Here is a 27,717-nt window from a genome sequence, read left to right as displayed (position 1 = left end):
ACAGCCATGCCGTTATTTTAGTGAGGTATTTCAATTTACATAACTCAAAGAATATAATAAATATTCCACATAACCCCTGTTCCAAAATGCCATCGACATATGCTTACGATACTTTGCAAACATGAGGAAACTACAAAGGAACTAAGTTAAAAGTCTTTGTGGGGTGTTGACAGTAGATGTTTGTGATGACCTATGTGTGCCTGCAAGGGAACAGGAGACTCCTCAAAGACCAAAACCTCCGCAAAAAAGTTGTTTGGGAGATTCGGTAGTTTTCTTTCCTAGTTTGAAGTTTTGAATTTTCCGGATCCGAAGGACATGTTCTAGGGATTTAGGAAAGTTGAAGAGCAGTCATTCCCCACCAGAGTATGGTGATAATCTTTCCTCATTTCAATTTGAAGTCAGTTGATCTCGCTTCAAAGTCTTAGACTAATGTTGAACCAACTGTAGATCTGTTCTAATATGATATTTTGTTTTGTGTTGTTAGAGTTATTTTCTCTCATAAGATGCACACAATCATTTATGATGTGCCGATTAAGCTCTGAATACCAGAGTCAACTTGATAGCAATGCTGAACTTTTATTGCATCTGCTTTCGTTAGAATCTGAACTGTGAAACCATCAACAACTTCCCTCTCTTGATCAGAGGGGACGTCTTCAGCTCCACTTACAGTCCATGTGGTATTAAAATGTTGAAACACATATTTTCCACAGCCACCTGAGCTGTGTTGGATTGATCTTCCTGTTCTGGGGACTCAAACGATAGGAAAATGAGGGAAAGCCAAAACAGCTTGCCTGTGCGGTCCCACACACTCCTTACCTCTGTATTACGTAACAACACCATTTTGACGAGTACAACATTCGCCTTCAAATAACATTCTTTAGGGCATTTATCCCGTAAATACACATATATGAGAATTTAGCTTGATTCAGCGACTGTATATTTTCTGATGCAGTGGGACTCTGCATTGATATGCGAACCCATAGCATTTATGGGTAACGCGTGGCCTGTTTCATGGGTATATGCACGTACTTTGTCTTAAATAGAAGCAACAAAACCCTTTCCACGTCCATGAAAACCTCTGCAAGAAGCGCAGTGATTTGTGCACTTCTGACATGATAACGAGTATGCATTTGTTTCAGCCGTATCGCAACTGTTGTTTGTAAACAACAGAGTCTGGACCAGACAATGCAGTGATTGTAATGATGAGATCCAATGACAGAAAGCATGTGTGTATGACTAACTGTATCACAATGACACCAGGTGTTTGCGAAAATGTGAGCATAGCTTACCCCACCGGTTGTAACTGACTTAAACGTTGTGAGTCTATTCAGTTATTCACATGAAACAACTCGGGAACACATACAGAAGATATACTGTGCGCTCATTGGCCCAATTGCAGCCCAGACCTTGGTGTTATTGAAAATACGGAATGTGCAATTTAGACGGTACTGCATTGAAACGGTAATTTTTTATAGGCTGATCTGGGGAAGTTATGGTTTGTGATTGATCATGAACTAAACAGACATTGTCTAGCTACAGTATTTGTAAATTATTTTCGAAATATTTCCCGTAGTCAATGACATGGTCAAACGCATGCCTTTGGTAAATATATTGGTCCACAGGGCTGGCTATAAAATAAAGTTGTGAGCCCGCCATGTAACTTGTTAGCAGCGGGCTGACTCTATTTCACACACTGGTGTATACGAGGATTGGTACAAGCTCCACGTGCACACGTTCACAAACACGCACAAACACGCGTGAGTGCATAGATGTACCGTCAAAAACCATGGTAAAACAATATGTCACCTCATCTTACCACGTACTGGGTATTCTTCCGACGTGGGTAGGCTTGTAGTTAAAGCGTTCACTCGTCACGCCAAAGACAAAGGTTCAATTAACCACATGTGTAGGACGTGTAAAGATCATAGCTAGAATATTGCAAAAAGCGGTTTGAAACCAAAGTCACTCACACATCTGACCTCTTGCTGTAGGAGTATTCAAGACAGCAAAAAAGCTCCTTGTACGAAATTACAGAGTTAACATTCGCAGGCGAATAGTGTGTGACGTAAAGGGAGAATATGTCATGAGAATACTTCACACCTATGTCATGAGAATACTTCACACCAGCCTAAAAGTTTGCGTGCACTTTGGTGATTTCAGCGTTCTTATTTGTTTGTTAATAAAATAATTAGTTTCAATGTGCATGTCCGAAATAGGATCTAAGTAATAATGCAATCATCAAAGATGCTCATTCTACCACAAGGTCTGTGTAAACAATCAAACTTTAAACAATCCCCGAATTTGGTTAAGTTCTACTCCCGATTGTGTGATTGAATGATTTTGAAGTACCAAGTTCAAGGTCACTTCTAATGAATAAACATAAAAACAAAACATGGCAACTAGTTCAACATTGAATGAAACAAGGTAATTTGACTTGAACTTGGGGTATACCAATGATCTAATATCGTCCAATAATCATCCAATCACAGATTTATCCTACTGAAGCTGATATGAAGAAGGCAGTTGAGACTGCCTAACGGCAGCAATTGAGACTGCCTAACGACAGCAATTGAGACTGCCTAACGACAGCAATTGAGACTACCTAACGACAGCAATTGAGACTACCTAACGACAGCAATTGAGACTGCCTCAAGACAAAAGGAATGATTAATTCCAGCCACAATTCCCGTCATGTTGAGCAAAATATCAACAACCTCAGCCTTCTTCGTTTACGGTTCACATTTTAGCTACAATCCAGTATGCTGTTTGTACCAAGAGACTCCTGCTTATATACTGTTCGATCAAAGATGCAACATTCAAAACCTAGATACAGCTTTCAAAACGTTTTCGGGTAGGCACTGGATATATCACGCATTATTGACTTAGTCCATAAGTTCACAAGTTCGCAAGGTTGAACAGTTGACAAGAATTTGCATATCTTTGTAACAGTTTTCACCGGAGGCATTCGCTCTGCTTTTCGAGAAGACCTATTATTATCACTATTTTGATAGTGATTCATAAACGCTCATGACGAAGTCTGAATTGTAAATCGACTCTGATTTAAGTAAACAGGTCAGTGAGGTAACCGAGTGGTTTAACCGTTCGCTCGTCACGCTGTATACCCTGGTTCGTGATATTGCTGGAATATTGCTAAAAGCGGCGTAAAACTAAACTCGCTCATTTAAGCCGAGACTACTTAAATTTGTGTAAATGGATGTGTAGCTTCCATTTACGATGACTAAGATTAGCATAGATTTTATAAATATTTAGACATTGAATCTTGTCACCGCAGATTGCAAGACAATTATAGACTTACAAAATCGATGAATTTTCTGTGATAGATACAACTTCCCTACAGTTTCTGATATTATTCTGCAGGTACGAGAGGATGTCAAAAAGAAGTTACCCAAACTATATTCGCAATGTTCAATGTTTGTAAAGTTTCCATTCTGTTGTGAAGGGATCATTAGCAAAGACGCATCCAAAGTTTCACATATTTGGGTAATGTGGTTCACGAGATATAGTCACTTTTAGAAGCAATTGTAGTTTCAGATTGCATTTTTATGCAATGAATTATATCAGTTAGATTTCAGACGGGTTCTACCGACCTCAAACACACAAAATCTGTCCTGCATATTTTGTTTCCTGAAGTTTGTGATGCATTTATTGCAGATTTTGCGTTGGGATGGCTGGGATGGTCAAACAAAATGGAGATCGTGAGGATAGCACATAGAAAACCTATTTGAGTGATCTTGACAGATGTTATGTACAAAATTAAAACATAAAACAGCTGCATTCATAACAAATACTCCATTACACTCGGAAATTGGCCAACACATGATGTTTATCGACATTGCAAACACAAAAAGTAAACCAAAGGGTTTTACTGTCTGCACTTGTTGACATCGAGTACGGGTATAGCGGTGAAGTGTCATTAGTTGGTAACATCTGGAGCTGCTCATTTGTGACGTCATTCTGACTTTACGTCACAATATGATGTGAATGACGTCACCACTGTGGATGGCGCAACAAAACAATTGTTTGCGATGTGTGTAGAAACTTAAAACAGCTGCATTCAATAAGAATGTCGTGGAGAGGCTCACTACCTTTTGTCTTTCAGCAGTTTATGGGAAGTCTTCCCCTTCATCTGCTACCCTCAAACGATGGGTCAATGAATTTAAGCATGGCAGAGAGAGTCTTGAAGATGACCCCCGGCCAGGTCGCCCAACAACAAGTACTAGTCAGGAAAACATTGACAGAGTGCATAGACTTGTGCTGGAAAATCGTCGAATCACACTCCACGAGTTAGAGGAGACCACAGGCATTTCACACGCATCCATCGAGACAAGTCTTCATGAACATCTCGTCATGTCTAAGGTGTGCGCAAGATGAGTGCCAAGGATGCTTACAGATGAAATGAAGCAAACAAGGGTCACAATAAGCAACTCCATGCTAACCAGATACAACAAGAATCCAGACGATTTTCACTTTAGGCTAGTAACCTGTGATGAAACCTGGATCCACCACTATGATCCTGAGAGCAAACAAGAATCCATGGAGTGGAAACATGTCACTTCTCCCAGGACCAAAAAGTTCAAAGCCATCAGTTCAGTGGAGAAGGTAATGGCGACAGTCTTCTGGGATAGCAAAGGCGTCATCCACATAGATTACTCACCAAAACGAAGAACAATGAATGGGGAATATTACGCTAACTTGTTGAGGCAAGTGCGACAGTCAATCAAGGAGAAGCGCCGGGGCAAGATCAGACGTGGTATTCTTCTACATCAAGACAATGCTCCAGTACACACCTCTCGCGTTGCAGCCGCTACTGTCCAGGAATGCGGGTACGAAATCTTGCCGCACCCCCCCACCCCCCCCCCCCCCCCTACTCTCCAGACCTGGCACCAAGTGATTACCATCTGTTCCCAAACACTTGCGTGGTCGTAGATTCCAGGATGATAATGAGCTTATTGCTGCTGGTTTGAGGACCAAAATGGCGCCTTCTACAGAGATGGCATCGGCGCCTGGCAGAAAAAATGGAACAAGTGTCTTCACTCACAAGAGGACTATGTTGAAAAATAAATGTGGTTCATACCAATATTTTGTGTTTTTCTATGCAAGGCTCAAAACTTATTGACATCCCCTCGTATTTGTTAAATGTTGACGTGACAACAGCACAGATCCGTCCTTTGTTTATGGTCATCCAGTTACACAGGACCCACAACGTATGGTTTATAAGTGTTTTATTACCCGTTTTAAAGCATGATAAGTCTTGTCTGAGTTCGAAACACTTTAATTTTGACAATGAATTTGAAGTGATTTTAGAAACGCTGTTAAACTGTGGCAGTAGTGTTTTATCGGGCGCCATGATCATGAACACCATGTTTAAAACGCAAAAATCAGGAGCCTTTTGAACTACATATTAGTATGATCTAAGAAATGTGTGTAAACAGTAGATTTCCATTGCGTGTAGTGGGCGATGACCTCTTTCAAGATGGAACAGTCGTGACTCCACGGTGAGTCCTAAAACGCCACTATAGTGTATCAGGTAAGAACGATCTTTCAAGCAGATGTATGAAGTAAAAGTAATCCTTTTGTAACGGGATAGATCTGACCGGTCTTTATTCCCTATTTCACGTAATCCAATTATTATAATTCTCTCGTTCTCTAGATCTTTTCGTTTGAAGGATTGCCTGCGCTTTTTTGTTTTTGACACAGTTCTATTTCTTTCCGAGTTGGCCTCTCCTTTCATAAATGTTCACGTGAGTAGGGCGGCAAGGTATGAAGCGCGTGCGTGGCATGCATCTTGTTGACATATACTGAAAACCATCAAAACGCAATTTGATATTCATACTTTCTTTACTCACACAAATAAGTACACATAAACAGGTAACTGGTAGATATGGTTTATGTGAACATCTGTGGATAATTTCATCTGAAAATGTCCAATAAATAATATCAGTGACGCAACAACGACATTCGACAAAGGAGCGCTCATTTGTAGTCAGTATGGTGTGTATCCACCGTGCGCTGCAAGACATGCTCTGACCAGGACGATCAGCAACACTTCCGGTGGCCCGTTAACATTGTCTTAGTCGAGCAACAGCGAATGGATACACATTAAAGTGCCTGGCAATCATCACATCTGTAGCACCTTGGTTGACCACACCGATTCCCTTCGTCTTGTGTCAAGCGTGGTATTTTCTTAAAGTGATTGAGTTTCAAATCCCTGTACTTTTAAAGGGTTTGGCTACAGGTGATCAACATGCACAACATGCTTCATGAATGCGGTTGTGTTTACGGGAACTGCCAAAGGTTCAGTTTTAAGCATCAGAGTTCGTGTGAAATGAATGATCGGGGACTCGAATTCGAACAGGGGTAGATTAACAGCCTTTTATCCTTACATCCTCTATATCGTGCGGAAAAAATCTTAAATAGAACTTACGTACGTTTCAGGACAACAATTACCAATTGCGTTTTTAATGGCTTTCAGTATATAAGCAGTAAGTGCCGCATGCGGAAATTGTCCCTTTTTCTCGTTGACTCTTACATGTCGTGCAACCGTGCAAAATAAATGTGTGTGTATATATAAGTACATGCATACGTGGATGTCTGTCTAAATGAACCGTCCATGACCACCTAATCAATATCGATCAATAAAGTCGAGGGTCCTTTCACAACGCAACCTTTACTAAGGTTGACCTAACCTTTAACATTGCGCTGAGGTTACCTTAGTGATTTACAATAACCTTATTGCTTTGAGAAAGGATGCTCTGCTAGATATCTACATGCATTAATATCAGAAAGTATATTTGTAGTCTTTATTATGGCTGAATATGACCATCGGTACATGAATAATAGCATTTAAAGGGGCTCTGATGCGGAGCGAATAATGTTTCTCGCCAACGGTCTAATTACAAAACCAAACTGCAAATTGGTCAGCGTCCGCTCCCTCAACCGTGGCGGATAAAGGGACTGGGCTCCGGTTCACATTAGCAGAATTTCTTCACCTAGAGGCCGTCAGGAGGCCGGATGCCGATCATATGCCATTATTTAAAAATATCCATGGTATTCCTTGTCTGGTCGTAGCAAAATATCCCAGCAGTGTAGTTTTTTTCTGATGCTTGGATGGTATAGTGACTGATCCAATTTGATCCTATTTCTGTGTTTTTAGCCTCGATATTTAATCATGTTATGTGAAAATATGCTGTCTACAGGCAGGTAGCAAGCCATTTGTTTCAGTCCGAAAGATTGCAAAGCTTTATATTTAGATTGTTTTGAGTGTTGGTTCAGCTGTGATAGCAAATACCACACGTAAATTTTGGTAGCTACCCTGGTTTATTATTTATGATAATAAAAAACACAGTTGATTTGTTTGAATTCGTAAACTAAAAACGATGATTTTTGCCTTTGGTAGAGAAATCTGAAAATCTTCTTACGTAAAACAAAACTTATTACACCTATTTACCCAAGTACACAGCAAATGCCTGTATGTATTCCTTATGTAACGAAGTTCCGTTGGTATCCTCAAACAAATTTCGGCCCATAAGTGTTTTCAGGCTGCGTGCGACACGGAGATTACATCTTCCTTACTGTAACACGCGTTTGATGGTGTAAACCTACACGTGTTATTTGTCATCATTCTCTGGATGATCAGCCAATGAGTTTATAACAGATATAATTAGTAGTATCACCACTCAGGTTACTCAACAAAGGTTCCCATTTGGCATTTCTCCTGTCTGGAGTAAATACTCAACATCATAAATTAAGGTCTGTAGTGGCAAATGTATTGTATGTTATGTAATATGTGCATGTAAGTCGTGCAAGAGAGTTTATCAGCTGAGTTACAACAACAAACATCGATCAAAGGATTAACCGATAACACCATAACCTTACTTTTATGTTCTAGCTGATTTGTCAAATGGCAGTGTGTGTAGATGTACTAATTTATACTGACTGCACCCTGTCATAAAGTGCGAGTGTAAAAACAACATCCTCCCTTCAAAAATTAACCACCCTTTCGTTGATTGATTGATTGCTCATTATTGGTTAACTAAATTACTTACATGATACAATTAGTTGCCAGGTGCGCTATCGTGGGTGACCAATGAGAGGTTTATCAGGTTTTCACCAATGTGAAAAACATGAAACGAACTGTTAGTTTTTCGCAAATTAGACTGTTGTAAGACACACGACACAGGGATGGATACATTCCTGAACAAGGTAGCAGCCTGACATTGTTGCTATAAAATTAGTCTGTTTTACATTCATTATTTGCATTTTGTTTTGATTTATTTGTTGTAGCATTCAGCAGAATCTATATAACAGAAAACACACACTAGATCGCGTATGTGTGTGAAATAGGATCCACATTGGCAATCTATACAATGTATAAATGTTGCTGTCATGTTAGAAATTTACTATAAGTAAACGTGTGTTATTTTATTTTCAAAATCATACAAATATGACAATAAACTAATTAGGGTTATGAGACAAATATAGAGACGTACATTGGCTTCGTTATTTTTCCGTTCTAATAGTTTTTTACCATTTCTACCATTGGCAGATGATTAACCTTCAAAGTGTTTCATTTGTTTTCATAATACATTTGTAGTGAAGTAAAAATGACTTCACCTTAGTTGATCTGTCTATAATTAGTCTAATTTGTCCCGTGAAGTATGGCGTGTTACACGACCGAGTCGTCCGTGCAGTGAGTGAGTATTAATCTAGACCGCTTTTAACAATATTCCAGCAATATCACGACAGAGGACACCAGAAATGCTACTGACACATTTCACCTATTTGAGAATTGTACCCAGAATTTCGGCTTGACGAGCGAACGCTTTACCCACGCCGTCCCGCATAATAATAATAATATTCAATAATAATAATAATATGTGCATTTATAATGCGCCAAACTCCATTCACGAAATGAATGCTCATAGCGCTAACAGTCAAAGCAGACATATAATTACCCCGGAAAACCCATAGTCACATGACTTATCCCACCGGGCACCCATATTCTGCTGGGTGAACAGAGGCAGATATGAACAAACTCACCTGCCTAAGGTGAGACCACACGTTTCACATGTTACGGGACTGGACTGAAATGCTAGAAACGCATACGTACCAACGGACCAATACTGATTGAATGTCTGATCAACAGGAGATACTGTCACTATACTGACTGTCAAATAGAGATCTCGGTTCAAGTATTTATTTCTATCACGTCAGTGGTAAACACACACATGAAGAACAAGTGCAGTGTAAACAACCTAGGCACAAAGTTCCCCTCATTTCCATATGCATGGTTTGACAAGTGCAGATATGTATGCAAAGTAAGTACCTACTGAAAATGAACCAGATTGAATGGATCGAGGGAGCGCTTCTTCATCACTATTTATCCCAGGCGTGTAATGAGAAACAAATCGACGCCTCGTTCGTCTGTCCGTCCGTCCGTAACCATTTTGTTTCCGGAGCATAATTCAAAAACCGTTCAGTAAATTTTCAACAAAGACTGGTACATATGTTAAACAGAACCGACAGTGGTGCCTTTTGCCATTTACAGATTTAAAAAAAAAATTCCTTGGTTACCATGGAAAGTGTTGGACTTTAAAAAGTCAAGCTGGACATTAAGTAACTGTTAGGTAACCGTCAGATGAGCTGTTTTGTTCAAATATGTGGATGCCGGCGTGGTTGTCATCTTTTGATGACTCTTCTTTACTTAATATGCGGCATAAAACTAAACTCACTCACTCACTCTTTATTTAATACAGGATTCAAATGTCCACTATGGGTGAGTGAGTTTAGTTTTACGCCACTCTCAGTAATCTTCCAGCAGTATGGAGGCGGTCTTTAAATAATCGAGTCTGGGCCAGACAATCCAGTGGTCAACAGCATGAGCATCGATCTGCGCAATGGGAACCGATGACATGTGTCAACCAAGTCAGCGAGCCTGACCACCCGATCCCGTTTGTCGCTTCTTATGACAAGCATAGTCACCTTTTATGACAAGCATGGGTTGCTGAAGGACTATTCTACCCCGGGACCTTTACGGGTTTCCTCTATGAAATCGAAGTACAAAAGAACATTCACAGTGATCGCGTTTTGTTTGTATTGCCTTCAACACCGGTTTTTACCTGGTTGTTCAAGTGTATCGACGGTGGAGGGTTTGTTGACAATGTCATAACATTCAGCTGACACATTCAGTTAACATCATAGGAACTTTATGCATAGGGTTACCTCGGTAACTACTCATCTCTTAACTAAACACACAGAGGATTCTGCACTGTGTCAATATGGAACTTTCGAAATGTTCCAGCTGCTGCTATCAGTTCGGGAATAGTTCAACGTGCAGAACTTCAGTTCTTGAAGGGGTGGTGGGGTAGCCTAGTTGTTAAAGCGTTCGCTTCACGCTGGAGACCCCGGTTCGATTCCCCACGTGAGTAAAGTGTGTGCAGCCCATTTCTGGTGTCCCCTGCCGTGATATTTGCTGGAATATTGTCTCACCAGAAACCTGCCGTTGTGGGTTCGAATCCGATTTCTAGGTTACTAAGCGCCATATTCGTGGTAAACGACCGAAACCTAATTGACTTTGGGCAGTTTTCGTCAGTAAGCTGACTGCAATATAAAAGATTGGGGCCAATGCCTACTTAGTCACTTAAGTTTGTTCAAAATGAGGTTAAACCCAAGTGTGTAAATTATCTGTTTTAATTTGGGTTAAACCTTACTCAGTCATTACTGTCTTCCATAATAGTCGATAATTGGTTTATACATCTAAAGACGAGTTTCATTCACTACTCAGAACCCCGCGTAGCAAAAATAAGTTAACAAAAATACATTTTTTCTAAAACTGTGGATATGGTGATGCATAAAAAAGACACCGTGTAGCAGAAAATACAGGTAAAGTATTGTTGTTCTTAAGACAAAATATGTTTATGCTCAAAATGTATTTGTAGATGATTTGATATGAAAGCCACTACATATGTTTTATGTATTGACCTTAGCATTCAGACTTTTGAATTTCGATGAAGTTCCCACAAACTATGGTTTACTTGGTTTACATCGAAGATACCTCGACAAATAAAATTTTGTAATCGAAGTAATCGATGTCTTTTCGAAGATGAAGACCATTTCTAATCTGTTGTAAAGTATGATAATCGAGAATGGATACACACTCCACCAAAAAAGAAACGCTTTGGTGTATTTTCACTATAAAGCGTGCAATTTTGGATCAGTTTAACAATCAGCAATCCAAATGTAATGCCAGTTAACATGCAGAAACATAAAAACGGTTATAAGTTTCCAGTTGGAGAATGTCTATAATATCTGTTGTCGTTACAATGAGCCCCCAAAGCTGTTCTGAATGGTTTTTTGTAATGTTTTCATTCTGCAGATACAGAATAGTGGCATCTGCTGTGTGAGGCCTGGGGTTTATCCTGCTTGAACAGTGGTCAGAACGATGTGAATCCCTAAGATTAATATCCAGAGGGCCTAAATAGGGTCTGTGGACGATAACAACCGACACTCCGACCCCCCAACGTTCCGACGCTCTTCTCCAACCATATGCTTGCAGATGTAATTGCTGTGACAGTCCGGATCCGCAGATGAAGTACCCGGATAATCTCAGTAGCAATCCACAGTCTACCATTTCTCGGCCGATCTTGAGTAGAACAGGTTCGCTGATTTCTGTTCCCTAAACGACCAATGTTTTTGTTGGTTTGTTTGTTGTTTAACGCTACACTCAGCGACATCCCATCTATATGGCGGTGATCTGTAAATAGAGTCTGGATCAGATAATCTATCATTGGCTGTTCTGACCCACTGTGGTGGCTGTCACTTCGGACTGCGTTTTCTAGCCTCTAGACATAATTATTTGTATTATGGCAATTTCGATTTGGCATTTGTCGGACAAATCAGTTTTCCCAGAAAATGCTTAAAGGTTGTTAGAATGAATTTTTCAATGCGTTGTTTCAACAAGGTACATCAGGGGATTCCCGAATAACTCTCATCTACAATTGTGTCCTTTTCAGTCACACTGGTGCTGGTTTTGTTCGTGTGTTTCGTGTCTTTCATCTCAACAACTGAAGGTATGTAAGTGTGTCAGTACTCATACTGGTAGTGGGTATGTCACGTATCAAAACCAGTGCTGGCTAGCTAAAGATATAGAACGATGTCAGAAGACAGTATCCTAGTCATACCGATAGGGGTAAGTGACGTACCAAACCAGTGCTGGCTAGCTAAAGGTATATAACGATGTCAGAAGACAGTATCTAATCATACTGATAATGGGCATGTGGTGCACCGAACCAGGGATTACTGAAGATATGTAACGATGTCAGTAGACAGTATCCTAGTCATACTGGTAGTGGGCATGTAGTGTACTGAACAAGGGATGACTGAAGGTATGTAACGATGTAAGCAGACAGTATCCTAGTCATGCCGATAGTGAACATGTGGCGTACCAAACCAGGGATGACTGAGGGTGTGTAACGATGTCAGTAGACAGTATCCTAGTCATACTGATAGCGGGTACGTGGCGTACCGAACCAGGATTGATTGATTGATTGATTGATTGGTAAAAAGAACATCTACTATGTGTTTATTGTGAGACGCCACAACAGCAGCTGATTACCTACCACCCACCGCCACCTTTCTATAATGTTTAAATATATTTTTTACAATAGCAACATGTACAAATTTCGATGACAACCCCACCTCCCCAAAATGAGGAGCAAAATCATCACCCCCACCAACCGTCCCTACCTACAAATTATGAACGGTCCCTGAACGTGTGTTCTAGGTGGCAACTCTCCCCACTGCGTGCCACCGTACCACACTCCCCCTTGTACGTGTGAGATTGGCTGGTACGGCGACAACTGTACGGAGAGTTGCAGTTCGACATGTAGAAGCGTTTACGGCTGCAGCAAGACGACTGGGAAATGTGTGTCGTGCAAACATGGGTACTACTCCTCCAGCTGTGCTTTGAAATGCCCAGCAAACTGCTGGAATGAGTCAGGGAGTCAAGCCGTATGCGACCAGGACACTGGCCACTGCACCAACTGTCAACCCACTTGGTGGGGTCTCGACTGCACGAAGAAATGTGACAGCAACTGTCAGAATGGTGTTTGCGACTTTGTGGACGGACATTGCCACAAATGTGAAGTGGGGAAAACAGGAGAGAACTGTTCAGAAGAATGTCCCGGTAGATGTGTGAACCACCTGTGTGACAGAGACACCAAGACTTGCATTGGTGGATGCACCCCTTGGTATTATGGGGAGACATGTGATAAAGAGTGTGGTGGTAACTGTAAGGAGGTAGAATGTTCAGCTAACAGAACAACAGGTGCTTCCAACAAGTCGTCACTATGTGCTCACTGTACGGGCACCTGTGTCTGCCACCAAAATACTGGACAATGTTATTCCTGCAAGTCTGGGTATCGGGGAGATAGGTGTGACAATCGGTGTCCGGAACAGTGTCCAGAGTGCTCACGAGACAACGCCACATGCGGCAACACCAGCAGTAGTGACAAGATTACTGGTACGTTTAAGTCATTATAGAACAGGCTCGCGATCCACGAAGCATTCGTACGTTTATGGTCAACTATAAAATTACGGCATGTCGTAACGTTACGAACGCCTTGTGAATCCGGACTTAGGGCCCAGTTTCATAAAACTATCATAGCGCTATCATAAAGCAGTCATATCCCTATGACTGGCGTACCTCCTATGCTGTACCATAGACACAGTCATTCTTTCGCAGTTTCTTACGCTTACCCCAACAGAATCTTGTCCTGGGCCCCGTTTCTCAAAGCTATCGTAGCGCTAGGACGGTCGTAAGTCTGTGTTACAGTGTAGTATGTACGACAGTCGTAGCGCTGCGATAGCTTTGTGAAACGGGGCTCAGTTCAAGATTCTGTTGGGGTAAGCGTTAGAAACTCTCCCGCAACAGCGTCCAGAAGGATTCTCGTAAAGTAAGCTAAAGTGAGCTGTAAGTGAAGAAGAATTTCGGTCTGTATATCTTTGAGGCAGATGATTATGTGTGTCTGGAATTCAGTTAATGTATACATATAATAATTGATCAAGCCGATACACAAATGAGAGTAAGAAATTAGTACTTACTTTGTTTTCATAATTGACGTCAATCAGTTCAGAAAACGAAAAGGGTTTTGTTGACATCCATTGCTATTTGATCACGCAAGGCAGAGACGTATGTTATGAATAGGTGAACTGAAACAAAGTGAAATTTGAGTAAAAACAAGGCATGTAGATCCTGTCACATTAGGGAAAGCCTCATACACAGCCAGTTTAAAATAGTTTGCTTGGTACTGTGGATTGAGTACTTAGAGACATACGATTAGATTTCTTCTGGATGAAGAATGAAGGTTCCGTCCTCTGTAGGTCTGCATTTTAGTAATTCTCAAAGTCGATTGGTCAACAGGGTTGATGTGACTTCATGTGGTTTCATGACTTGTATTACTCTATGACGTCATGTCTACGACGTGATTTGTTGATTGTATGACATAACGAAATCAAATCTTTTTTTTTCAAGGAGAAAATGAGGGAGAGATTGCTGGTTCTGTAACTGGGGCAATCCTTGTAGCAGCAGCAGCAGCAGCAGCTATCTTCATTTATATTGTTGTCAAAAGGAAAAAGAAGAATAACAGGTGAGACTGTAATTGAAGATCCCAGTGAATATTGTCATATCTCCATTACATCGTGACCAATAACCTCAGTCTACAGACTAGAACGGCAGCATCAGTACACGGACAGTACCCGGATACTCGTTGAACATGTATTTACAGTCTGTTGCGCAACATATACACGCATGACTATTCCTCTTCCGCTCTGCGTCACCAAAAGATCGTCTGCTAGGGGCAACACTGAACCGCAAAGTGTTCAGTAACTGCCTTCATACTTAATTGATTAATGCTGGGATCACAGGGGCTTGTACACTGATATCCACATACATATAAAGAAGGATATATATGGATATCAGTGTAGGCTTCTTGGGCCCAGGACGTATTATTTTCAGCAATACAAGCCCATGTGGCTGGGATATTGCTGAGTGCGGCGTAAAACTAAACTCACTAAAACTCACTAATTGACACGCCCCTCATAGTCTTACATCTGCACTAAGCAACACCGTTTCCGGTTTTAAGATCATGTGCTACTTACGACTTGTTTTTAATGAAATCTAACGGACATAAGAACTCTAGTGAATGCAAGTAGCCGGCTTCGAAGTACTATGACGCCAAATCCTTTTAAAAAGCCCGTTTTATGCCCAGTCCGGCTACTGCCTCAGCGTATAGCCGTGGGAAGGCAATACTCGGACGACACCTTTAAACTGACAAATTTGAAATAACAATCTCATCCCCTTTTCAATATAAGAACAAACTGACATCAATCCAACAATTTGTAAATAAGATCAAACTGGACATAAAACATGATAACATTATACATAATCTTATCGGAAGAAAATAACACGTTCTGACAAACATCTTTTGCACTTTTCCTTATTTGTGTTATAACGGATTGTGGGTTCTGCAACAAAGTGAACAAGGTAACGGGTTGCAACAGGGACTGATAACATGAAAAGGGCGATAGAAGACATTAAATCCAAAGGAATTTCCGTTAGGAAAGCTGCAACATGATACATGCATGAACAATAGTTAAAGCCCTTCTTTACAACTGACCATCAATTAAAAATTGACTTTCACTTTGCGTGTGATGAATGGCCAATGACCTGTCTAGGTTCATTCTCCAATGATTTTACGCAAGGTAAAAGTCACTTGTTAAAGTTTTCATACCACTATGTCATACTTTGAGAGATGTATTATACGGTTTCCTTTAGTACTTGTGACATTGATTACACCAGGGATAATCTCTAGATAGTCTCCCTGATTACACTGACATCAACGGCCAACTGTGACACGGAAATATGGGTCAACAAATTCAGATGTTAACGTGAGAGTATTCATTCTTAATTTGACCAGGAGCCTATTCTGTGGTATTGTTACAAGAAACAGGTTCAAATAATGCCACGACTAGATGACAAAATACCTTAGGAAATACCCTAGTAATTAAGCTGATCGCGCCGCGGGTCGATATACATTTTCAAACTAATACAGGGAGTCAATGGCCGACATGATATACGTCACTGAAAATATTTCCATTGATGTGCATGTACGTTAAGCGATTCTACGTTGACGTCACTACTGATCTGTCCCTTTCCGCTTACAACACTGATAGAGAACATCGATAGGGTGCTAATATTTTGATTTCGTTTCCTAGGACTTGATGTCCACAAAGCATACGTATTCGTACGTTTATGGTCCACCATAGAGTTACGACAGGTCGTAACGTTACGAGCGCTCTGTGAATCCGCCCGGAGGACAACAAAACATTCGTATGGCTACAATATCCGTACGTTTGTGGGTCAACCAGAGAGTCGTGAATCCACAGATTGCTTTAGACTGTCTATGTTTTCTCACCAGTAATATAACAAATACTATTTGGAGGAGAGACCCATGTTTATTTGCAACAACCCATACACTTTGATGTTTATTTGCGACAACTCATACACATACAACTCAAACCTAACCAATAAAGTCCTTAAGAAAACCCTTATGTAGCCTCGCATTAAAAAAAACAGAGATAAACCTCAGCTTATCTGGTCCAAATTCTGTGGAAAAAGCGATAGGCTTATATCTATGTACTTAACCAAAGACAATAAATTTCTATTAAATATGTTATTAAAATTTTGGTTAATTTGTCGCAGTAAGGACTGGTCTTAGAATGGCCATTCAAACCCTTATATACCCCAAGTGAGTTACACAAGAGATATACACTATAAACATCCGCTGATATTCTCGCGCCCACCCAACCTATCCTACATTCCGTGCAGTTAAAACAATTAACCTTGGCTTCACGTTGTGCCGCCAATGTTATAATTTTCTCTTAGAACACTGGTCAGTTTCACATATTGGATGTGAATAGTTTCGTTTCGTTTCCGAGGAAAGGAAGTTCTTGACAGAAAGCAGCCAAACTATCTGACAACCAAAACTATGCTAAAACCATATTTGTAGAAAAGAAAATGGTGAGAAACATTCGTGCTGGGGAATTCCCAAGGCTTTCCCCAGGAATACAGAAGCAGTGTTTACATCATCCAACCCCACCCACCCCCACCCCTACCCCCACCTCTTAAAATTCCCGGATCCGCCCATGAATTTCAAGTGTGACCGACCTCTAACATTAACAGTTCACGCACGTGAGCGAGACAAAATCATAAAGGAACATGTATGAAGCTTCATGACTTCCAACACAAAGTGAATTCAAGATATTTATCAAACGTTTGTTATGTACAGTAGTTGTACACATCAGTATCCCACACATCGACGCATGTCAGTAAATTGTTGACCGGAGATTGGCACAATTAGCATAGATTCAGGATTGGTTACGATGACATACGCCAACCAATTCGACCATCAGGGATCCTTCTTGTGTCTCTCGTTGTGATATTGCCGGTATATGTAGAACGACGTGGTGCTTTTCTCAAGCTCTCACACACTCGCACGCTCTCATTCTCTCACACTCATTCACGTACTCATATATTCATACAACAGTATGAAGATATGTTGAGAAACTGATTAATCTTCCGTATTTATTTATTTATTTATTTATTTATTTATTTATTTATTTATTTATTTATTTATTTATTTATTTATTTATTTATTTATTTATTTATTTATTTATTTATTTATTTATTTATTTATTTATTTTAGCTCGTCGCGGGAGCAGTCTAGTGACACAACTCCCATGGCGTCGTCAACGGCCAGCACAGAGCCAGCTCCTGGGGTCAGTCACGAAGTCGCAGAGACAGGTAGGTCACTTGCTAATGCCGCTAATAGCATTCTCATTCAACCGGGTGCCTTACTTCTACAGGTTCCATCCTCCACCACATGCACGCGCTCACTATAATACGCAACCAACTGTCCAAACTACTAGCAACCCTGACAACCTCACGCACCACGGTGGCTACCGGCAATTTCGGGTGCAAACCGAGAATCTTGGTTCCCATGTCCTCGCGTCTATTCGGGGAAAAATACATAAGGGGGAATTTGTAGACCTGCGCAAACTGTTGCTACTTCAAGACGATGTATCACAGAAGTCCGTTAACTTTTCTATGGAATTGGATAGTTCTGCACGGGTGGTCTTCAGGCCTAAGCAGCAACCCTCACGCCCACTGACCACAGGCCAGTGGACGTCCGCTTTTCACACTTACATCAGTATTATATCGACAAGCACCAAGATCCCAACATGGTGTAGCATTTGCTTGCATACATGGAGACAGTGTGAGGGGCAACAGCACGTTTTGGCGGGGATTGTTGGGCACAGTATGACACTCAGTTCAGACAGCGCTTGAAGTGCAACCCGACACGGCCTTGGGGCACTATCGACGGTCAGCTGTGGCTGGAGTTAATGCTTCCCAACCAGCGACAACCCCAGCAATCCGCCAACAGACTTCATAGCCAGCGTCGCTATACCACCGCACCCGGATGTTGGGATTTTAATAAGCAGGGTTGCAGATGGCAGAACTGCAACTATGTGCACAAGTGCCAGTCCTGTGACAGCACTGGGCATGGAGCCCGTACATGCTTTCAGTACAAGGGCTCAAGGCCCGAACACAGCTCATTTCCAGGACATGCCAACAAGAGCCACATCAGCAACAATCACTTATCTCAGTCTAGCACCCTCACCAATCAAAGTCTGCAACCTAACCCCATGGCTAATTTCTTATCACAGCATTAATGCGAATGATAGCACTATCCTACAGGAAGGTTTTCACCAGGGTTTCAGTTTACAATACACAGTGCCACCCGGAATGCAAAACATTTATCATCCACGAATAGTCATCCACAAATATTCATCCACATATTGTCTTGCTGACTAAGGAAATTGAAGCAGGTCGTATTGCTGGTCCGTTCTCGCCACCCCCTCTGCCGTCCCTTATAGTTTTCCCACTTGGTCCGGTTCCCAAGAACTTTGTCATATTTTATACCAATATATTAGTCGTGACTGTGAACAACACCCTACAGCATATCCTTGGTTACACTCAATAAAATATATATTATTCAGAATCGGTTTATCCGAATTATATGTAAATCCCTCGGCATGTTCTACAAAGTCCTTAGCTTTAAAAGCAAAACAAATCCTAACAGATCAGTTTATTCAACAATGGCAAGAAGATAAACGTTCCAGTTCCAAGGGAGTCTATTATCAATACTTTAAAAAATCACTGTCCTTTGAGAAATATCTTTTACTTCCAAAATTTATACACATCCCTATTTTGAAATTTAGAACCTTAAATCTAAACCTTCCGATCGAAACTGGCAGATGGCAGAACATACTGAGAGAAGAAAGAATATGTAGATTATGCAACTGCAACTTAGTTGGGGACGAATTCCATTATCTTTTTAAATGTATGTCACTTGATTCTTACAGAAAATCATTCATCCCCGCAAAATATCACAGTTGGGCCAATTTATCATCTCTTAGTAAGGTTGTGTCGCCTGCCAACTTTAAACTTACCAAAGGTTTATCACTTTTTATTTCTCACTTGTATGAATTGTTACGTAAATGACTCACCATCATGACGCATGTTTATATTTATAGTGTTCATATTGTAAATTCTTTGCTCTTGTACCACCAATGGTGGTTTTTATGAGAATAAAGAAGTTGAAGTTGAAGTTGAAGAAAACACAGAGGCTGCCTTCCGCCTCATTCATCACTTGTCTTATCCATCATGCCAGTCAGTCAATGATTTCATCCCACAGGAATTCTGCACAGTACAGTATAACAGCTTCGACCAGGCAGTCGCCATGGTGCAATCCTTAGGTATGAACGCATACATGGCAAAATTCGACATAAAATCAGCCTTTCGTCTCCTACCAGTATCACCTAACCAATTCTTTCTCCTTGGCATGCATTTTCAACACAATTACTACAATGACAAATGTCTTCCTTTCGGTTGTGCAATTTCTTGAACTCTTTTTGAATAATTTAGTACCTTTCTGGAATGGGCTGGTAGGAAGGATACCAGCAGCGACAATGTTAGTCACTACTTTGGTGATGTCATCCTGGCTGCCCAAAACATCCAAAATTGTGAGCATCTGCTTACAGCATCGCTGAAGTTATTCAATCACTTGGGCATTCCATTGGCCGCCAGTAAAACAGTTCACACTACTACGTGCTTGACATATTTGGGTTTAACCATTGATACTATTAACGACGAAATCCTTATCCACAGGATAAGGTAGAACAGTTGATACAACAGCTCAGTCACATGTTGACAGCACGCAACAAAAAAGCGACCTTGCGCAACTTGCAATCAATGGTTGGAAAACTTCGTTTGTAAGGCTATACCCATGGGATGACCATTTATTAGGCGCTTAATTCATGCTCAAAAAGTGTGTTCTCAGCCACACCATAGAATCAGAATTACACAGGGTATCCGCGCAGACTTAAACGTATGGCTCCAATTTCTGGCTAATCATAATGGCACCACTTTATTCTTGCACCCCCATTGGCTGGACTCCCAGGAGGCACAACTCTTCACAGATGCAGCCAGCAGCCAGGGATTCGTTCATTCATTCATTCGTTCGTTCGTTCGTTCGTTTGTTCGTTCTTTAATTGAATCGTTTATCAACAATGCTTTTGCAAATGAATCTTTAATGCTTAAAGTATCACATTGGTCACCTTACAGTAGGTTATCCACTTATTTTGTCACAAAGTCGTCAGTGCGTTAAGTCGACACTGTTACGGATAACCTAGGTAAGTCACATACAGGTCTCATTTTCATACCTTATTCCATTATTATTATTAATGTGCCGTAAATGCTCTTTAGTGAACATATTCCTATATTTCATTTTATTGTTATCACTTTGTTTTCTTTTTTCCTGGCTTTTGAAACAGATTAACAGATGTTATTACTAACTCAGAGGGACAATTAATTTTAGATCGTCATAGCATTATTTCGTCTAAAATATACTGTAACAGGGTGTGGATGGATCAAACAGTTCGTCATCCGTGAAGGTCCCGGGGTAGAATAGGCCTTCAGCAACCCATGCTTGCCATAAAAGGTGACTATGCTTGTCGTAAGAGGCGACTAAAGGGATCGGGTGGTCAGACTCGATGACTTGGTTGACACATGTCATCGGTTCCCATTTGCGCAGATCGATGCACATGTTGTTGGTCACTGGATTGTCTGGTCCAGACTCGATTATTTACAGACCGTCGCCATATAGCTGGAATATTGCTGGGTGTGGCGTAAAACTGAACTCACTCAATCACTCAAACAGTTCGTTATATCCGGCATTTCGACTTAATCGTCGTTGTTATAAATGTAGTTTTTTATGCACAGTCCTGCACTGAGGCCGTCTATGTTTCTAGGTCAAGGCTCAGATGACAGACAACACACATGGACGTGTGTAGTGAGGAACTGCATCATGGGACGCTGTCAGTGTAAAGATGCTGGGCCAGTTGTAGAAAATACACGACTCCATGTGTCATAGAGACGATCTATGAACAGCCGGTGTGGTTTTTTATTATTATATTTTTTTTTCAATTTTCGCAGACATCTGGTGTCATCACTGTTTTTAAGTGATGCATTCATATTACCAATATCCTATGAGCAAAAAAAAGCTGTCTATTTACTGTGCATTTTCACTAATGACATGTGAGAAAAGGACATGGTATTTTCAATAATAAACAATTTGTTTATATTTACCACAGCCAACAAACTCTAATTTTAACATATGTTAAACCTATGAAATCTGTTTCATTGGATGATTAAAAATCTAGCGTTGATATTGTATATGAAACTGTTGTATCAAATGTACAACATAGTGATAGTCTGTAATGTGATCTCTTGCTAGATGGATGTACGTCGTATTGAAAGAAATTTGTTATAAGAAATATACATTGTGTATCTGTTGTTCATTACTCATTGGTTTTCTTTAAATTTAATGCCAGTTCAAGATATCGAAATCGGTAAGGTGCTGCAGTCAGGCGATTAATTTCAAACAGGTACGTGGTAGGTCTACTGAGGGTTTGAGTCAGCTCTACTTTCCTAATTTTGATGTATATCTGGTCCTTCTAAACCTGCCTTCTTCACCATTATTGAGGTTTAGATCGTGCAGCCATAGTTTACCTATTGTTTGGAGTAATATTCCAAGGAAAAATGGAACGTGTCAATTATGCACTGAAAGCATCTCAGATGACTATCGTTATATATTTAACAGCAAAGGACTAGATACTTTGAGGAAACACTCATCTAACCTCTTCTCCCAATGCAAGAAAGTTTTTCAAAAATCAATATTATCTACCAAAACTCTCCAGACAGTAAACTGATCAAAATATTTTATTCATCTATCACCTCCTGTCGAATAAAATATTGTTAATAAGTTGTTTCCTTATGTTTATCTGCTATCATGAAGCTGAATTTGTATTTGTATATATGTTTATGGTATATGCTCTTGTACCACTAAGGTGGTTTATGAGAATAAGTAATTTGGTCAAATTTGGTTATGTATATAAACAATTACCATTACAATGCAGTACCGTCTAAATTGCACATTCCGTATTTTCAATAACACCAAGGTCTGGGCTGCAATTGGGCCAATGAGCGCACAGTATATCTTCTGTATGTGTTCCCGAGTTGTTTCATGTGAACAACTGAATAGACTGACAATGTGTATGTGGGTTACAACCGGTGGGGTAAGCTATGCTCACATTTTCGCAAACACCTGGTGTCATTGTGATACAGTTAGTCATAAACACATGCTTTCTGTCATTGGATCGCATCATGATAATCACTGCATTGTCTGGTCCAGATTCTGTCGCTTACAAACAACAGTAGCGATACGGCTGAAACAAATACACACTCATTATATTGTCAGAAGTGCACAATTGACTCCGCCTCTTGCAGAGGTTTTCATGGACGTTTTCTTGCTTCTGTTTAAGAGAAAATACGTACCCATAAAACGGGCCACGCGTTACCCATGAATGCCATGGTTCCGCATAACAGTGCAGAGTCCCACTGCATCAGACAATATATAGTCGCTGAATCAAGCTAAATTCTCACATATGTATATTTACGGGATAAATACCGTAAATACTGTTGTTTGAAGGCGAATGTTGTACTCGTGAAAATGGTGTTGTTACGTAATACAGATGTAAGGAGTGTGTGGGACCACACAGACAAGCTAGGTTTTCTCTCGTTTCCTAATTGTTTGAGTCCCCAGAGCAGACAGATAGTGAGTCTGTTGAAGATCTTCAGAATCAAAGTCAGTCCAACACAGCTCAGGTGGCTGTGGAAAATATGTGACGTTTCAACATTTTAATACCATATGGACTGTAAGTTTAAGACTTTCAAACGTGTACTGACTCATCAAACTGAGCTGATGACGCTCCCTCTGATCAAGATAGGAATTCAAAGCTATTGGTGCTTTCACAGTTCAGATTCAAAGGTAATCAGTTGCAATAAAAGTTCAGAACTGCTATCAAGTTGACTCTGCTATTCAGAGCTTAATCGGCACATCACAAATGATTGTGTGTATCTCCTGAGAGAAATTAACTCTAAGAACACATAACAAAATAACATATTGGAACAGATCTGCAGTTGGTTCAACATTAGTCTCAGGCTTTTAAGGGAGATCAACTTGCTTGAAATTACAGCTTTCCACAATCCCTATAATGAATTAAGAACAGGCCCTTCGGATCCTGCAAATTCGAAACTTTGGTCTTCAAACTAGGAAAGAACACTACCAAATCTCCCAAACCACTTTTTTGCGGAGGTTTTGGTCTTTGCGGAGTCTCCTGTTCCCTTGCAGGCACACAGAGGTCATCACAGCCATCAGCTGTCAACACCCCACGAAGACTTTTAACTTTGTTCCTTTGTAGTTTCCTCATGTTTGCATACATGGTCTCTGTTCTAGGTGTTATATGTTTGGTTTTCCGTTGTAGTTTAACTCCACACTCAGCAAATATCAGGTGGCAGGTTTTCAATGAGGTACTTGGATTGTGTGTGTTCTAAGCGTTATATATGCTCCACAACAATCAGTTCGTTGTTGTTTTATAATATTAACACCATGAATTTAAAGAACTTCGAAATTGTTTATATTCCTGAAATAATATTCAAATGATCCTGCCCAGTCCATATATATATCTGTCTGAGGCACCACCGCTGTCTGCTTGAGAAATACACTGGTCCCTCTGTCTGTATGCGTTTTTTGTGTGGATGTAAGCTCTATGTAGGATAGTATTTAGCTGAATGAGAATCCATTTGATTGTCGAGGGCAGAGTGTTTAGAATGTCAATGTCTTCCAAATGCATTGTAATAACAAACTGTCACAAAACCTGCTCACCTTTTCTATTAACTCAAGGCACCCATGAAGAGCCACCTCCTCGTGGTGGGTGCTGGGTAACGCTAAGTGCTCTTCTCCCGTGTGGACCCGGGGCAGAATGTGTCCACAGCACCCCATTGCTGGTCGTAAGAGGCGACCAAATTGGGCAACCTGTTTGCCGTGGGTTGCGTCCCGTGTCGGTGGAGGACGGTAGTCTGGTGGTTGAGGGCAGTAGGAGACTGTACATTTTATCTCCTTTTGCTCAACACACCACTTCGGCCCTTACTTCACCTAGACGGGTGGTAGAACTGGCCCAGTTCTATCAATCGGCTGGTCACGCCAAGCCCTGAGCTGAAACTATGATATGCTTAAAACTTTATGAAACTGTTGATTTGATTTTTCATGCTTGGCCAAACTATTTGGATTCCATAATTTCAAATGTATCATGATATGTTTGTTTTTGCCTAGAGTCGTATGCCCAGAAGGCGGTGGCTCATGGGCCAATCTGGTAGACTGATTATCAATTTAATCCTTCTGCTGGAGTATATCATCCCAGTATCCTTGGTGCTGCAAGTTGGAGATCCACTTGTATATAGCATTATCTTTATGATACTCCGTGGTGGGTGGGGAGCTGGGGTGATGAATCTTTAATATTTCGACATGGCTCTTGAAACCCCCTTGAAAAAAAAGCGTCAACTTGACAATGATCATGGTGCGAATGAAGGTTGCATACCTCTTACACAAGTTGAGTACTGGCCGAGATTTCTGGTTCTAGAATCTCCGGACAAGCAGCCTATCAAACTGAATCCATTTGCGATTTCGAAAGGTGTGTATGGTATAGCAGGAGATGTTAAGACTATCAAACGTATGAGGTCTGGATCACTTCTCATTGAATGTGCCAAAAGACAACAGGCTACCAACTTGCTGTCTGTTGATTCCTTAGCTGGTCTCCCTGTTTCTGTATCTGCTCACAGGTCACTTAATTCAAGCAAAGGCATTGTAAAGGACCGTGATCACCTCCTAGATGATATGTCGGAGCTTGACATAGTTTGTGAGTTAAAAGCTCAAGGTGTGACAAATGTGAAACGTTTTACTCGGCGCCAAAATTCAGACGTACTTAACACAAACACATACCTGTTTTCTTTCGTCTCTCCATCTCCACCCAAAACTATCAAAGCAGGTTATTGCAGCCTTACAGTTGAACAATATATACCCAACCCACTGAGGTGTTTTAAGTGCCAAAAGTTTGGCCATGGGGTAAATTCATGCAAAAGTACTATTACTTGTGCCCACTGTGGTGAGAAATCACATGTTACTGAGGACTGCAATAGCAACTTTAAAAAATGTGTTAACTGTTCTGGTGAGCATTCGTCCTCGTCAAAAGAGTGTCCCATATGGAAAAGAGAGATGCAGATTAATAAAATCAAAACTGTTCAGAACATTACCTACAATGAGGCTAGAAAGCTTGTACCTTCCTGTGATCCTAATGGTTCATATGCCTCCGTAACTAAAAGACCAGCATTGATAACATCTTCTATTGGCTGCCAAACAGATTTGACGTGGATACATTCCATTAACCCAGAACCCTCCTGCATGTCCGATTCATGCACACAAACTACTGCTGAGCTTTCTTCAGCTGTACAGATTCCTGTATCGTCTCCTGCTTCTGTAACCCCAAATCAACAAACAGGGGTACAGAATGACTCAGCACCAATTTCACATTCCAAGAAAGGAAAAAATGCTTTATCCAGATATAAAAGTGACTCATCTCGAAACAATGAAACGAATAGAGCATCAAAAGGTTCTGATGATCCCATCAAACTTTACAATAAATTTGGATCATTTGAAGGGATGGATGTTTCAGAGAGCATCCCTCAGAGAACAACAAGTTTGTCGCCTAAACGTAATGGGCGAGCGAGATCTCCAATTAATCCGCCTAAGAGATGAAAAGTTCTCAGCCCTTGATTCAGTGGAATTGCAGAGGACTAAAGAGTAACTTAAACGAAATACAGTTACTCATACAAGATCTTAAACCGTCAGCATTATGTCTGCAAGAGACATACCTAAAAAATACAGATAACTTTAATTTGAGACAATATAGTGATTATCATTCTTTTTCTCCTGTGGGAGATAAAGCTACTGGAGGCGCTTCTATTTTGGTTCATGAGAGCGTCAGTCATAGCCCTGTCACTCTAAATACAAATTTACAAACTGTTGCTGTTCGTCTCACTTTACATATGGCCCTGACACTGTGCAGCTTGTATATACCTCCCTCTTCAAATATTCAACAATCAGATCTTCAAAATCTATATGATCAACTTCCGAAGCCATGTCTCGTCATGGGTGATCTTAACGGACACAACCCACTTTGGGGAAGTGTCAACACAAATACTAAAGGTAAAATCATCGAGGAATTCATATCCGATAATAACTTATGTATTTTTAATGATGATTCAGCCACTTATTTACATCCAGCTACGGGAATATACTCTTCCCTGGATATATCTCTTGCTGATTCTAATTTATATAATGAATTTGATTGGGAGGTCCATGATGACCTATGCGGTAGTGATCATTTCCCCACCATTCTTAAAAGCATTATCCCAGGGGATGATCCAGCCTTATCCAGGCGAAACTTCTCTAGGGCTGATTGGTCATTATATAACACACTTTGTTCTGAACAATTAAAACCTGATGTTTTCGTGAATAGCGAAGATCCTATACAGTTGTTTTCTGATACACTTAATAACATTGCTGACCAAACTATACCCAAGTCCTCTGCAGTTCCACACATTCGTAAGCCATGGTTCAACAATGAATGTAAACAGGCCAGAAAGTGTAGGAAGAAAGCGGAAAAGTATTTTCGCAGACATCCTACTGTACATAATTTAGATAAAGTAAAAATTTTAAATGCCAAAGCCAGACGTACTTTCAAACAAAATAAGCACCAGTCATGGCGAAATTACGTTTCTAAAATAAATTCACGCACGCCTATGTCAAAGGTGTGGAATATGATTCAAAGAATAAAGGGCAAGGGTTCTAGATCTACTGTCCGCCATCTGAGGGATGGTGATAATTTACTAACTATTAAATCTGACATTGCTAATAAACTTGGCGAAACTCTCGCCACGCATTCATCTTCATCCAATTATGTCCCTGAGTTTCAAAAGTTTCAGAAACAGCAGGAGAAGAAAAGATTAAATTTTAACTCAGACAACGGTGAAGATTACAATGAATTATTTTCACTATATGAGCTACAGTGCGCCCTTGAGCAAGCTCATGATACAGCAACAGGGGCTGATGATATCCACTA

General features: G+C 40.6%; 1 protein-coding gene across 6 annotated transcripts in view; it reads left to right on the top strand.

Moving 5' to 3' along the window:
- The window catches only part of LOC137291216 (scavenger receptor class F member 1-like), a 49,164-nt gene extending 26,697 nt beyond the window's left edge, over window positions 1-22,467 (top strand). For 3 of the 6 annotated variants that reach the window (XM_067822506.1, XM_067822508.1, XM_067822507.1), the window contains 6 exons: window positions 11,396-11,676; window positions 12,033-12,089; window positions 12,803-13,540; window positions 14,552-14,666; window positions 17,784-17,881; window positions 21,451-22,467. In XM_067822506.1, the coding sequence (XP_067678607.1) occupies window positions 11,607-11,676; window positions 12,033-12,089; window positions 12,803-13,540; window positions 14,552-14,666; window positions 17,784-17,881; window positions 21,451-21,572 (1,200 nt within the window). In that variant the 5' untranslated portion in view covers window positions 11,396-11,606 and the 3' untranslated portion in view covers window positions 21,573-22,467. Of the gene's footprint in view, window positions 1-11,395; window positions 11,677-12,032; window positions 12,090-12,802; window positions 13,541-14,551; window positions 14,667-17,783; window positions 17,882-19,835; window positions 19,897-21,450 lie in introns of all 6 variants that reach the window. The other 3 variants (XM_067822509.1, XM_067822512.1, XM_067822511.1) reach the window with 2 other exon arrangements.
- Window positions 22,468-27,717: the final 5,250 nt, after the last annotated feature.

This window comes from Haliotis asinina, chromosome 7 (genome assembly GCF_037392515.1).
Source record: "Haliotis asinina isolate JCU_RB_2024 chromosome 7, JCU_Hal_asi_v2, whole genome shotgun sequence".
Taxonomy (NCBI): domain Eukaryota; kingdom Metazoa; phylum Mollusca; class Gastropoda; order Lepetellida; family Haliotidae; genus Haliotis; species Haliotis asinina.
This window is presented reverse-complemented; position numbering and strand designations above follow the sequence as displayed.